This window comes from Acomys minous (genome assembly GCF_964271855.1).
Source record: "Acomys minous genome assembly, chromosome: 9".
NCBI classification, from domain to species: Eukaryota; Metazoa; Chordata; class Mammalia; order Rodentia; family Muridae; genus Acomys; species Acomys minous.
This window is the reverse complement of record NC_140490.1, coordinates 29394263-29407606: the sequence shown is the minus strand read 5'-3', so window position 1 is coordinate 29407606 and position 13344 is coordinate 29394263. Positions and strand designations below refer to the sequence as shown.

Below are 13344 nucleotides of genomic sequence, written 5' to 3'. Positions count from 1 at the left end.
AGTCTCCAAGAGCTCTGCCTCCAGTTCTGGGCTCATTTATATATCTCCTCCCAGAGTCTGTTCATGGGATTTTTTCAGCTGGCAACAATAAAGCTCCCACACGAGGTGGTTAGTCTTCTAGTGGATTAACATCTCCTGTTCTCTCACAAGAACGTTCTGAGCCCACACTTGGGATCCTAAAAACAGGTTTATCTCTCCTTCAGAGAGTTATCTATATAGGTTTCTTCAGCGTTCCAGAGGAGGCTTCATTTATTGCATATATTTATTTATATATTATATATATTAGTCTAAAATTTTATTTATTTATTATATATACAGTGCTCTGCTTGGTTGTACCCCTGCAGGCAAAAAAAGGGCATCAGACTACATTATATATGGTTGTGACCTACCATGTGGTTGCTGGGAATTGAACTCAGGATCTCTGGAAGAGCAGTCAGTGCTCTTAACTGCTGAGCCATCTCTCCAGCCATATATATAATTTGTTCACTTTACATCCCGATTGTAGCCTCCCTCATTGCCTCCCTGCCCCACCCTCCCTCTTTCATACCCCCTCCCCATCTCCTAGTCCTCACAAAGAGGAGCCCTCCTCCCCTAACATCTGACCTCAGCCTATCAAGTCTCTTCTGGATTGCCACATCCTCTTCCTCTGCGGCAAGCAGAAGTGGTCAACGTGTGGAGGCCAGAGTCCATGTCAGAAATAGTCCCTACTCCCCATATTATGGGACCCAAAAGGAGATTGTGGTGCCTATCAACTACATCTGAGCAGAGGGTGTAGGTCCTCACCATGAGTGAAGGCTCCACTTTTAAGCACCCAGTCCTGTTGAACTCAGTAACTCAGGGGGCCAATGAGTCATGAGACTAACGTATATCCTAGTGTCTGCTGCCACCTTGTGGTAAAATTCTCACTTAGGTAGGATTTGTTCTTACGCAGTAAATAAATGCTGAAATAATGTGCAAATGGTTGAGGTACTGGACTTTTTTAGCTTTGTGCTTTTAAAGACTTCAACAGGAACTCAAGATTTAATGGAATAGCCGTTTCCATGACTACTGAGGTAGCCAAAAAGCAGCTGGCCTCCCCGGCCACGCCTCATAGGCCAGCATTCACTTGCTTGAAAGATTTAAGAGAAAAGCTCAAATCCTCGAGCCCCTTCCTCCCGTACAGCACGCACACATGGATAGCCAAGTCTGATTCTCAATACGATGCGCCTTTTTGTTCTGAGTGTTCCTTCTCTGTGTAGTATTTCACAAGGTGCTGTGGAATTTCCCACACTTCTGTCACATGCATCACTGCAAGGCTCTGAAGGAAAACACATCCAGTTGCACAAGTGAAACTAAGGACAGTCCAAAATTTTGCTAACATCCAAAAATTAGACAGTACTCTCAGTCATGGGATGATTTTTTTTTTAAAGGAAGTTTCTTTTAGCTCAAGAGCTAAAGACATTCAAAACGGCAGTCACAGCTGAACCTGACAGCAATGGAGCAAGCTCAGCTGTATGGCTCTGAACCCCTAAAGCTTGCCTTTGGGAAGATTGGCCAGTACCAAAGAATTCAGCAACCCAAAAGGAAAAGCGGCTCATTCCGAGGGAAGGGGATAGACAGGTAATGTAACAAAGACAGATTTCCTTTCCCTTGGTACCTCCGGGGCTTTTCGTTAAAAAAGATTCATTGTGATGACATTATAATTTTAGAATCTAGGCTGTCCGTGTTCTGAGGAGGAGGGGTACTGTGTCAGACAGGGATGCAGAATGCTATCAAAGTCCTGTTTTGCAGTTATTAAAGCCTCAATTGTAACAGGGAAAAGGCTTTTCTTTCCACCTGAGTTTGAGTTTTAATGTGTCATATGAGATTAATGTCAGTATTAAGTATATACTTTTTGCCAGTATCAGTATTTTAGTCTTCTCACAGCCCAAACCAATGAATATGCAACTTTGAAGATGTATTAATGCTAAAATAACTTCTGCTGCTGAACTGTGTCCTAATCCTGTTTCATCATTGAACACTCTTCAATGAAACATCAAAACAGCCTTAGACCTGGTATTTCTTGCCAAAGGCAACACCATAAAAACAGGCATATGCTACTGGGGACATGCCATGTTTTAATTTTGAAATTCAGTTAGGCAATTTGGTCTCTAATGTATCTGGGCATTTTTCATAGTAGACCCATGAGCCACAGCTCAGAGAAATGCAAACGAGGCATTTGTCTGAGATGCTGGGGTGTCCCAGATCAAACTTCTAAACTCGGATATGTATCAGGTGAAATATTGCAGAGATGTTCACTTCCACTAGGAAATCAGTGTTTGGGGCTGGAGATATGGCTCAGTAGTTAAGAGCACACTGTCTGCTCTTCCAAAGGACCCGTGTTCAATTCCCAGCCACCACATGGCAGCTCACAACTGTCTGTAGCTCCAGTTCCAATGGCTCTGACACCCCCATGCTAAAATAAAATTAAATAAATTATTTTTTAAAAAAGAAATCAGTGTTTAAGGAAGAAATGATGTGAGCAAATAAATTCATCCCTAACAAGCAAGAACCAAACCAAGGAACCAAAATTTAAAAAAAAAAAATTTTTTTTTTTTTTTTTTTTTAAAAAAGGAGAGTTCCTTTCTGTGACAGACATGACAGGAGTTCCCAGGTCCTGGAGCAAGTGAGTTTCTCTAATGTGGTATAAACCAGTGCTGGGTCTGGGAAAGAAGACACAACGTGGTTTGTCTGTTGCTTCCAAGGCTCATTCTCTCTGTAACAGCTCAGGCTGGCTTTGTGCTCAGTCTTCTTGCATTAGTCTCCCGAGTGCTGAGGTTACAGCTTTGTGCCACCACTGCCTGCTTACAGCAAACTGAGCAGGTGCATGGATGGCATTCAGGATCCATGGCCATTGTGAAATGTATTTCTAGTGTGTGTGAGAGTGGCTATGTACATATGTGTGACCACGTGAGTTATTAAAACATTCAAGCTGCTAAGAGTCTCAGAGGGGTCACAGAAGGTTGATACCGGCTGACAAGTCATCTTTGGGCAAGTAAGGAAATGGAACATCTTCTTCAGGACACATTATTGCCACCTACAAGAAATGTATTACAACAGCTATGCACAACCATTAGGATTCGGTATGAATAGTGACCCCAGAAGCTGCTAATGTACATCTGTGGCCTTGCTCCCAGAAGGAAGGAGGCTTAACCCACGAGGCTGCCTTCCTTTCACCCTGAGAATGTGTGTCGTCACTTGATCCTCAGGCTAACAAAGTCTGACAAATGTTGAAGGCTTATTAGGATCCAGATATATAAATTACTTCCTTTTATTCTCAGATTTCTAGTAAGAGTATGCCCATTTTCAGATGAGAAAACTAAATCTTGTAAAAATTAAATAACATGTGCAGGGTCGTGCAGTCAGCATGTGTTGTTCTGAGTGAGACTAATAGCATCAAACACCAGTGACCACATGCGCACTAGTATCTCTTGCTGGCATGAATTTCTCTGAAGCTGATGGAGCACTGTTTGGCTGGAGGATAATAACACACTACGGTGGCCCCTGAGGTACAGTAGGTAGTATATGAAGAACATCTTAGTGGTCATGAATTTATTTTAGCCCAAGTTAGAGTCATGCGTAACATGCATGCAGCGTAGCAAATGAATCACATCATGCTACAACTGCGATTTTATGCTTGGGGAAGGAAGATGTATGATCACACAAAAGCTATCATTTATAGTTTTGTTCATAACAGCAGCCAAATGGAAACAATTAGAATGTTCTTCGATGAGTAGATGGCTAAACACAGCACAGTATATCCATATTGTGGTATATCACTCAGCAATGAAAAAAAAAGAAAGGAAGGAAACAATGACCCCAGAGAATTATACTAACAAAGCACATACACCCCAGGGCTGAGGATAAGGCTTGCTAATACAGCACTTGTCTAGTATTCCATGGCCTGGAGCCCATCCCCCCCCCCATCCCAAAAAAACAAAACAAAAACCAGAAACAAACAAATGTTAGAGGCTTGAAATGTCATACACTGCATTGATCCATTACGATGACATTCTTTAAGGAATAGTAAGCAGGCAAATGGAGAACATGTTTGTGTGCAGGTGCCTGCTAGCTAGTATGGAGGCCAGAGAGGGACATACTTGTTTTCCCCTATCGCTTTCTGCTGTATTCCCTTGAAGCAAGGTCTCTCATATCCCGGAACTTGCTGTTGTTCTGCTAGGCTAGCTGCTAAGCCGGCCCTGCTGGCCTTCCTGTGTCCATGCCCCCCACCAAACATTTTACCCATGTTCTAGGGATCTGAATTTAGGTCCCCATGTTTGCACAGCAAATACTTTACTGACTGAGCCATGTCTCTGGCCAATTTTTTTTTTTTTACATCCTTAATGAATTTTTGTTTGTTTGTTTGCTTGCTTGCTTAGATGGCATAGAGTTGTGTCTGCCAACTCAGCTAGGCAAAATGTGCTGGTCGCCAAAGAGGAACCACTGAATGAAAGTGACTTGGGGTTTCATGAAAACCGAAACAACCAGAAAAGAAACCTGATGAAGAGAATGAGGAGCGTTCTTGGGAAAATGCTGTCCTGCAAGGGCGGAAGCCAGTCAGCCAGCGATGGCACCGAGAGCTCTGCAGAGCAGAAGGAAGCCGCCCTCGACAACGCACAGGGCCTGCTGCCCAGATTCATCAAGGAGCTTCCGTCTCCCAGGATATTCACCAAGCCAAGGATGAGAAAACTCTCACAAAATGGTAACCAATGGCAACTTAGCCTAAGTGTCCAAGAGAATCAGTAAAATGAGGATGGGCTGTAGTGTGGATGCTGAATGTCCCCAAGAGCCATACATTGGCTTGTCCTATTGGATGTTATTGTCAGGAAGGAGTGGGGTTGATGGGGATTTCCATAGTCACTGGAGACATGCCCTACAGGGGAATATGCCACCAAACCAACCCCACTCATTAGTCACCCTCTTTTAGTTCCTGGTCATAAAGTGCAGCTTTGCTCCGTTTCTCACTACCTACCATTGTTGTTTGTCACCCCTAAAAGAGGCCTAAAAGCACTGGGTCTGTTGGATCATGGCTGGAAAAGCTTTGACCTGAACCCAAAGAACTGTTTCCCTACCTAGGTTAATTACCTTAGGTATTCTGTTATGGTGACAAAGAGTTAACCTTCTCCTCTGAGTATGGCAGCTGTGAAGAGCTTGTCTAAAATGCAGATTCACTGGCTCCACATGGGTCTATTGCATAAGAATCTGTCCCGCCACTCAGGAGGCAGAGGCAAGCAGATCTCTGTAAGTTCGAGGCCAGCCTGGTCTACAAATTGAGTCCAGGATAACCAAAGGTGACACAGAGAAACCCTGTCTCAAAACAAAAGAAAACAAAAACAAAATTAGCATGAGTTAAATTAAATCACACACCTATTTTAAAGATACAGAGTTGTGCACCGCAGGTTCCATTGTCTAAGGATACACTCACTGTCCACTGACTTCTTAGAGTCAACAGAAATGAGGAGCAAAGGAATACTGAGGAAAGAGCCAAGTGCAGAAGTTTGATGAAGCCACGTGGCCATCTCCGCACAGCCAGCCAATCATCTACAGAGAGCACTGCTTAGGGATTATACACCTCAAGTTGAGAATGTTACTCAAAGTGTAATCAAGTCCGATGTTTTCTATAAAGATATGAATCAAAATGTGAAGTTTCTCTTTTTCTTTTTTTGTTTTTTCGAGACAGGGTTTCTCTGTGTAGCCTTGACTGTCCTAGACTCCTCCGTAGACCAGCTGTCCTCGAACTCGCAGAGATCTGCCTGCCTCTGTCTCCAGAGAGCTGGGGTTAAAGGCGTGCGCCACCACCGCCTGGCCAAAATGTGAAGTTTCAAAATGACTTTCTCTCTTGAAATTGTCAGATTTGGAAAGCCATGTTCTGGTTCTCAGAATCAGTTCTGCTTCTTGCCTGGGAGCCAGTGTGCTCTCATCCTTGTTAGTCATCAGCCAGGCAAGAGTGGTGCTCAAGCCCCATGTAGTGTTTAGTTAGAAGCAGGTGTTTTAGTTTGAGGTAAAGCACATACTCTCTTGCTTTGTTTGGTTGATGCTTTTGTCCCTCTACTAAGCAAGTTTCCATTGTGTCCCCATTAACTTTAATTAAACCTTTTAATTTCATGCTAGCTCATTGGTCAGTTTTTGTGATTTTCTCCCACACTATTGGAGTTATTCTCAGGAAGACCTTCCCTATGGCAACAGCTTGAGGTGTTTTGCACATGTTTTCTGCAGCAGTTGAGAGTTTGGGATCTTACATAATCTGTTGTGTATGGTGAGAGCTACAGAGTTGGTTCCACTGTTTTGAAGGTAGATATCCATTTTGTTGAAGAGCTGTGTTGGTTTGGGGTGGATGTTCTTGACTCTTCTGTTAGGTATATAGATATGTGGGTAACTTCTGTTCTTCTGTGTGTATGTGACTGCTCTTGTGCCATACAGTGCTGTACTGCTTTTGTCAATATGGATCTATATAGTATGGATTGAGATAAGGTATTGGTATAGCTCCAGCTTTCTCTTTCTGCTTAACAATGCTATTTGGGTTTGTTTGTATTTCTGTATGAGTTTTTGGATAGTCTTGTCCTGTCTGTGAAAAATGTGTTAGAATTTTGGGAGTTGTGTTGAACCTGTAGACTATTTTCAGTAATAGGGACATTTTCAAAATACTAATTCTAAAAATTCATAAGCCTGTTTGATGACTGTTCTTGGTTGTCAACTGGACAACCTCTGGAATTAATTAATACCCAAGCAGCTGGTTTTACATGTGAGATTTTTATAATTAAATCATTTCAAATGGAAAGATCTCTTTTAATATGCCTTTAATCCCAGCACTTGGGAGGCAAAGGCAGGTAGATCTATGTGAGTTCTAGGCCAGCTTGGTATACAAAGGGAGTCCAGAACAGCCAAGAAACCCTGGAGTGGTTTTTTGTTTGTTTGTTTGTTTTTTGTTTTTGTTTTTTTTAAGATGGTTTCTCAACACTGCCCTTAGAGTCATGTAGGATGATAAAATAGAATTCCTTTTAACTGCTTACTTGTTGATAAAATTACAATTATGAAGTCTCAGCAAAATCTATAATGTTTAGATGCTTTGTGAGGTCTGTAGGGCCTATCATAAGGAGGGTTGCCCATCTCCTTTCAGCAGGGTTGCCTAGTTTAGCTTTTGAATTAGACTTCTGCTTCCACTCCCAAGCTCAATGGGGCATCTGGGCCTGGAACTCATGTTCAGCTTGGCTTAGATTTAAAAAAAAAAAAAAAAAAAAAAAAAAAAATATATATATATATATATATATATATATATATATATATATATATATATATATATATATATCCAGCCATTCTCAGAGCACTTTTAAGTTGTTTTGTGAATTTCTTAAATGCTCCTCTCTATCTTTGGAATACAACATACTTTTTTCATTTTCCAGCTCTTTTCCTTCACTGGGTCACATGGAGACAGCTTCTAGTTGGCCATTTAAAAAAAATTTATTATGTATACTGTGTTCTGCCTGTATATATACTTGTGTGAAAGAAAAGGGCAACAGATCTCACTATTGATGGTTATAAGCCACCATGTGGTTGCTGGGAATTGAACTCAGGACATTTGGAAGAACAACTAGTGCTCTTAACCTCTGAGCCATCTCTCCAGGCCCTAGTTGGCCATTTAAAGAGTCTGTAGTATCACTTATTTCATGAACTTTTAATATTGGTATTTTTTATCTTACACAAATGGATGCCTTGCCTGCATATGTCAGTACACTGTATGTGTGTACCTGGTACTTGCAGAGGCCAGAAGAGGGTATCAGATTCCCTGAAAGTGGAGTTGTAAGCTTCCACACAGATTCTGGGAATTGAACCCATGTCCTCTGGAAGAAGAGCCAGTGTTTCTAACAACTGAGCCCCTTCCCCAGGCCCCTATTCATTACAGAAGTAGAAAGATGGTTCAGTAGTTTATGAACATGTACTGCTTTTTCAGACTTGAGTTCCGCGCGAAACTGCCTGTAACTGCAGCCCCAGAGGAAGTAAGTGATGCCCTCTCTGTCCTCTACGGGCCCCTGCACTCATGTGCACATAGTCATACCATCCCCCCCATACATAATTAAATCTTTTAGAAATGCATTGTGTGTGTGTATATGTGTGTATGTATGTGTGTGTGTGTGTATTCACGTGGAGATCAGAGGACACCTTATGGAAGTTGGTTCTCTTTCTACAATGTGGGGCCTGAGGATTGAACTCATGTCTGGTGGCAAGTGCCTTTTTTTTTACCATCTCACTTGTTCTATGACAGCACTTTAAATTTGCCTTTATAATGTCTACTGAGTTGAGACTGAATTAATATAAGAAAATAATCAATAATGCCCCTACTTGGAGATGGAGAGCTGGCTCGGTAGCTGACAGCACTTGCCTCTTTGCAGAAGACCCAGGGGCAGCTGTTAGCACTCACATGGAGGCTCACAACAGTCTGTATCCAGTTCCAGGGCAACTGATGCCCTGTTTGGGTCTCAGCAAGCGCTACCCACTCAGCGCACTCTCACACATACAACAAACAAATGCTTTTTACTTTTTAAAGAAAAGGCTGCTAGATAAGGGAGATCCATTTGATGGTATGTGAGTGACAGAGTCTTGGTTGCATTTCGAGAGAACAAATGCAAAACTTGTTTCGTTACTTTGATTTAACCTGCATAGTTGAAGGTCCCTTTTCCTAATTCCACCATGGCCAAGGTGAAAGCCAGGGAGGACAAAGTTAAGTGTCCAAAGCAGTAATCACCATCCCAAGACTCTGTCCACAAGGGACAATTATGTGCAGAAGAAATCCTAACACCAGAAAAGCAAATCTGCCTTTTAGTTTCAATCTCAAAAAAGGAAGGTTTACAAGGCGGGATAGCAGCATATAACGTCATCTTTCCAGAATTATTTTGCCAAGGAAGATTGTGGTTTTTGGAGACAGGGTTTCTCTGTATAGCCTTGGCTGTCCCGGACTCGCTCTGTAGACTAGGCTGGCCTTGAATTCACAGAGATCTGTCTGCCTCTGCCTCCCGAGCGCTGGGATTGAAGGCTTGCGCCACCACAGCCCGGGTAGAAGACTATGTTTACAACTGTGATCCTCATATATTCCTTCCTCCTCCTCAAGCAACTATACAGCTAGATGTTGTAGAAGCAGAAACAGAAGAGGTAACTGGAGAAGACGGGCTCCTCCGAGCCAAGAGAACTACCAAGCGATTATCTGTGACGTCACTTCCTTCGGGGCTGCAGAAGGTAAAGTGCTAGGGTCAACTTGCCAAAATTAAGTTGCCTTTCACCTTCACTCACCCATAGTCACCCCATGCACTCGTTGTTTGTGAGCTTCCACTGAGAATTTAAGGCACAAGTTGGGTATTTTCCGGATCAGATCTACTTCTGAGCTCAAATTGTTCAGTCCTAATTGTTCCAAAGTCTCGGCTACACCCTAGGAATGTGGCTGATCGAGATGCTGTGTGGACCGTGGTGCTGCCCGACAGCAGCTTCTGCAAAGGCATCACCGTCCTTCTTATAAAGTGGTTAGTACTCGCACATGCCATTTGAGAGTGAAACGTAGCCAGAGTGAGTAGATACCTGAATTAGTGTTATTTAATTTTAATTAAAATCAAAAGACAGCCAGCATGCTGTAATCCCAGCAGTCAAGGAGGCACTGGCAGGTGGATCTCTGTGAGTTCAAGGTCAGCTTGGTCTACAAATCGAGTCCAAGAAAGCCAGGGCTACACAGAGAATCCCTGTCTAAAAAACAAACAAACAAACAAAAAATCAAAACCAAGCAAACAAAAAATCAAAACCAAGCAAACAACAAAACAATATAAAAAATGAGTTAATTCAGCATTATCACCCTAGATGATTCAGGCATGTCCAACCTGTAGACCACATGCTTAATGCAGCCTAAATAGATAAACATTTAAATCTGTAAACCTAGAGCATTGAGTTTTGTGTGTGTGATTTTTCTTTCTGTACGTGGAATGTACCAGCGGCACACTGGTGAACACACACATGCGTGCCTATGGAAGCCAGAGAACTGCTACTTACTTCAGGAACTGTTGTTCATTTTGCTCTGAGAGTCCCAGGCCAGCAGGCCTAGGACTCTTGCCTGTGTGTTTCCACAGTGCTGGTTATCAGAGTGTAACACAAAAACCTATTTATTTTTTTATTTTTTTTTAATCTGAGCTCTCAGGATTGAGCTGAGGGCCTCAAACATGCAGAGCAAGCACTCTACCTACGAAAACTCCCTCCCCAGGCCCAGGTTATAGATTGATTTGTAGCTTAGTTGCTTGGTTTTAAAGTACAAATCTTTGTAGGTGATACCTCAGTGCAAAAAGATTGGATGGGTCTGAGTCTAAACCAAAATACCTTTTTAATTTTGTTTATTTTGGTTTTTTGAGACAGGGTTTCTCTGTGTAGCCCTGACTGTCCTGGAACTCTGTAGACTGGACTGGCCTGGAACTCAGTGGTCTCCCTGCCTTTGCTCCCTGAGTGCTGGAATGAAACCACCTCTGGCCTATTTTAATTACATGTTTATTTTGTGTGAGACAAGGACTGTGCAGACCAGTTTGGTATGGAGGCCTGAGAACAGCTTGCCTTAGCTGGCTTCTCTCCTTTCACTATGTTGATCTTGGGGGTCTTGCCAAATGGCCTCAGGTTTGGTGGTGCCTTTACCCGTAGATCCATCTAGCTGACCTTTACCTCAGGAATGTATGGGACTAAGGTGCTCAGGTTAGGGACCAGCATTTTTTTTTTTTTTTTTTTAATCTTACAGGGTCTCACTAAACATTCCCAGCTGGTTCTGAACTCAGTATGTAGACCAGGCTGGTTTCGAACTCGCAGAGACCTGCCTGCTTTTTGCCCCCTGAGTTCTGCAATGGAAAGTGTATGCCACTGGTCTAGCTTTGTTTTGGTTTTGGTTTTCATGTGGTTCAGAGGACAGGATCTCATTATGTTGCCCTGGCTGGTTTCAAATTCTCAGCATCCAACAATCTCCCTGTTTCAGTCCCAAGTGGCAGACTGTGGCATGGAAATGGTTATAATTCCTTAAGCTGGGTGGTAATGCTACCTTATTTTAAGGATGATTTGTGGAAATGAGTGGGAAAGTCAGGTTTCCAATAAAGGCTAAGGGTTCCCATTCATATTCTCTTCCACCTTTTCTTTCACTGTGGTTCTGGGAATTGATTTCAGGCCTCATACATAACAAGCATGTGCTCTAGTGGCAAGTCAGGCTCCTCCCCCTCCCCAACCCCACTCTTGAATACTGTGTATTAATTGTACTGTGTGATAGCCACTTGTGGCTATATTACTTTAAATTAGATGGAATGAAATGTATAGTTTCTCAGGCTGGGCGGTAGTGGCGCACACCTTTAATCCCAGCACTCAGGAGACGGAGGCAGGTAGATATCCGTGAGTTCAAGGCCAGCCTGATCTATACAGTGAGTTCTAGGATAGCCAGGTCAGGGCTACACAAAGGAACTGTTTCCAAAAACCAAAAACCAAAGGGGGGAAAATCCGTTACACTTACCACTGAAATGCTCAATAACCACTTGCAGCAGCGTCTTTTTGCACTGAACAGCACAGGTAAACATTTTTCTTTCTTTCTTTCTTTTCTTTCTTCCTTCCTTTTTTTTTTTTAAGATTTATTTATAATTTATACAGTATTTTGCCCAAATGTGTACCTGTATACCAGAAATGGGCACCAGATCTCATCATAGATGGCTGTGAGCCACCATGTGGTTGCTGGGAATTGAACTCAGGACCTTTGGATGAACAGCCAGTGATCTTAACCTCTGAGCCATCTCCCCAGCCCAGGTAAACATTTCTACCCTGGCAGAAGGACAGAGAGTCCCATCAAACAATCCTCTTAGCTATCACTGTCAGGTAAAAGCAGTCTTGAATTTTGCTTTTGGGTTGCCGGGTATTTATTGTGCCATTATACAAGATTATCTTTACCCCACTGCTCTACAATATCATGGGGTAATAATTTCACCCTCTATTGGACTGCAATTTCTATAAAAGCAAGACCATGTCCATCAGATCTTTCCTGTAATCCCCTGTAAAACCAGGAATAGCCTAGAACACAAAGCAAACTCTTCTTGTCTTTTTCAATGACCTGCTTTTTCCCTGACACTGTCGATCCTTTCAGAGCCCAATAATCTCATCTCTCTGCACCCCACAGAACTCTTTAAAGAGAGCTCTGGGCACACAGGAGCTACCTGGGGTGCGGAGAATGTGAATTTCAACTGTGGTACCTGGCAGACAAGCACTTTGTGAGAGAATGCCCAGGGGTGATGCCAGTGCAGACCCTGACAGGCATTTCTTAATGGAATGTTTTGCATTTTGACAATAGGCACCATATTCATCAAAAAAGAAAGCACGCTTTCCAGCACTTAAACAGAAGAAACAGAGCATGGAAGACATCCTCCGGAAATCAGAGCTGACAGTAGGAAAGCTTCAGGTGCAGGTACTGGGCAAAGACTTTACCTTTCTGTTTCAGAGGCACTGGAGACCTGGGTTAACCAGCTCCGAGCAGGGCCTAATTAACAATTACCATTAAGAAATACTGTCAGTGGGGGGCCTCTGGGAGTGGGTAAGGGACTGCTAAGGGGACCAAGGATGACACCCAGTGCATAATAAAGACTAAACGAATTCCATTAACACAAAGCACATACAGGCTTGAGAAGAAATGAGGTCTTCTTAACCCCTGTGTGGTAAATCTGTTTTCAAGCTCTATTTGCTATGAGCTGAATTAGAATACTACTTTGGCATGCTCAGGAAAAAAAATCACCAATTCTTTGCTTTTAGCAGTTTCATTTCTTTGTATCTGTCTATCATAGGTGGATGACCTCATAGAAAGAGTGACTGACAGATCCATGAAGCTGTTGGCTCAAAGGCACGCTGAGCTTCAGCAGTGTGAGTTTCTAGGGGCAGAGATCCTTCAGTCGTCAAAGCAGTTCCAAAGGCTTTCCAAGAGAGCCACAAGGAGGTGTAAGCTGCGGAGGGCATGCCTCTCATGCCCCTGCTGCTGCTGCTGAGCCTGCCGCACACAGAGTGACAGACAGCTGCAGCTGTCAGCTGAACACACACACACACACACACACACACACACACACACACGCAAACACATGTGCCATGTACGCACATATGTACGCATGCACGCAAAATAAGTAGTTTTAAGCATGACTCCTAAAGAACAAGACAGTAGAGAGGAAGCATTTACAACCACATTTCTCAAGTGACAGAGATGGAGAAAAGCAATGCAGAGGGGTCAATCCCACACACCAGTGATTCTTAATAGTGGGCAAACTCCCTTACAATAAACACACACCCAAGCTCTAAAGCCGA

General features: G+C 42.9%; 1 protein-coding gene across 1 annotated transcript; it reads left to right on the top strand.

Moving 5' to 3' along the window:
• Positions 1-1460: 1460 nt before the first annotated feature.
• Positions 1461-13305, top strand: LOC311606103 (uncharacterized protein C3orf49). Its single transcript, XM_084797147.1, has 5 exons — positions 1461-1599; positions 4398-4720; positions 9122-9246; positions 12350-12463; positions 12837-13305. Exons 1-5 carry the CDS (start codon positions 1475-1477, stop codon positions 13032-13034), a joined length of 885 nt encoding a protein of 294 aa, XP_084653273.1. The 5' UTR covers positions 1461-1474; the 3' UTR covers positions 13035-13305.
• The last annotated feature ends 39 nt before the right edge of the window (positions 13306-13344 follow it).

Coding starts and splice junctions, on each gene's coding strand:
- LOC311606103 (XM_084797147.1), top strand. CDS start 1,475: ATGGAGCAAGCTCAGCTGTATGGCTCTGAACCCCTAAAGCTTGCCTTT. Junction 4,721..9,121: donor GAGAAAACTCTCACAAAATG/GTAACCAATGGC, acceptor CTCCTCCTCAAG/CAACTATACAGCTAGATGTT. Junction 9,247..12,349: donor TTCCTTCGGGGCTGCAGAAG/GTAAAGTGCTAG, acceptor TTTTGACAATAG/GCACCATATTCATCAAAAAA.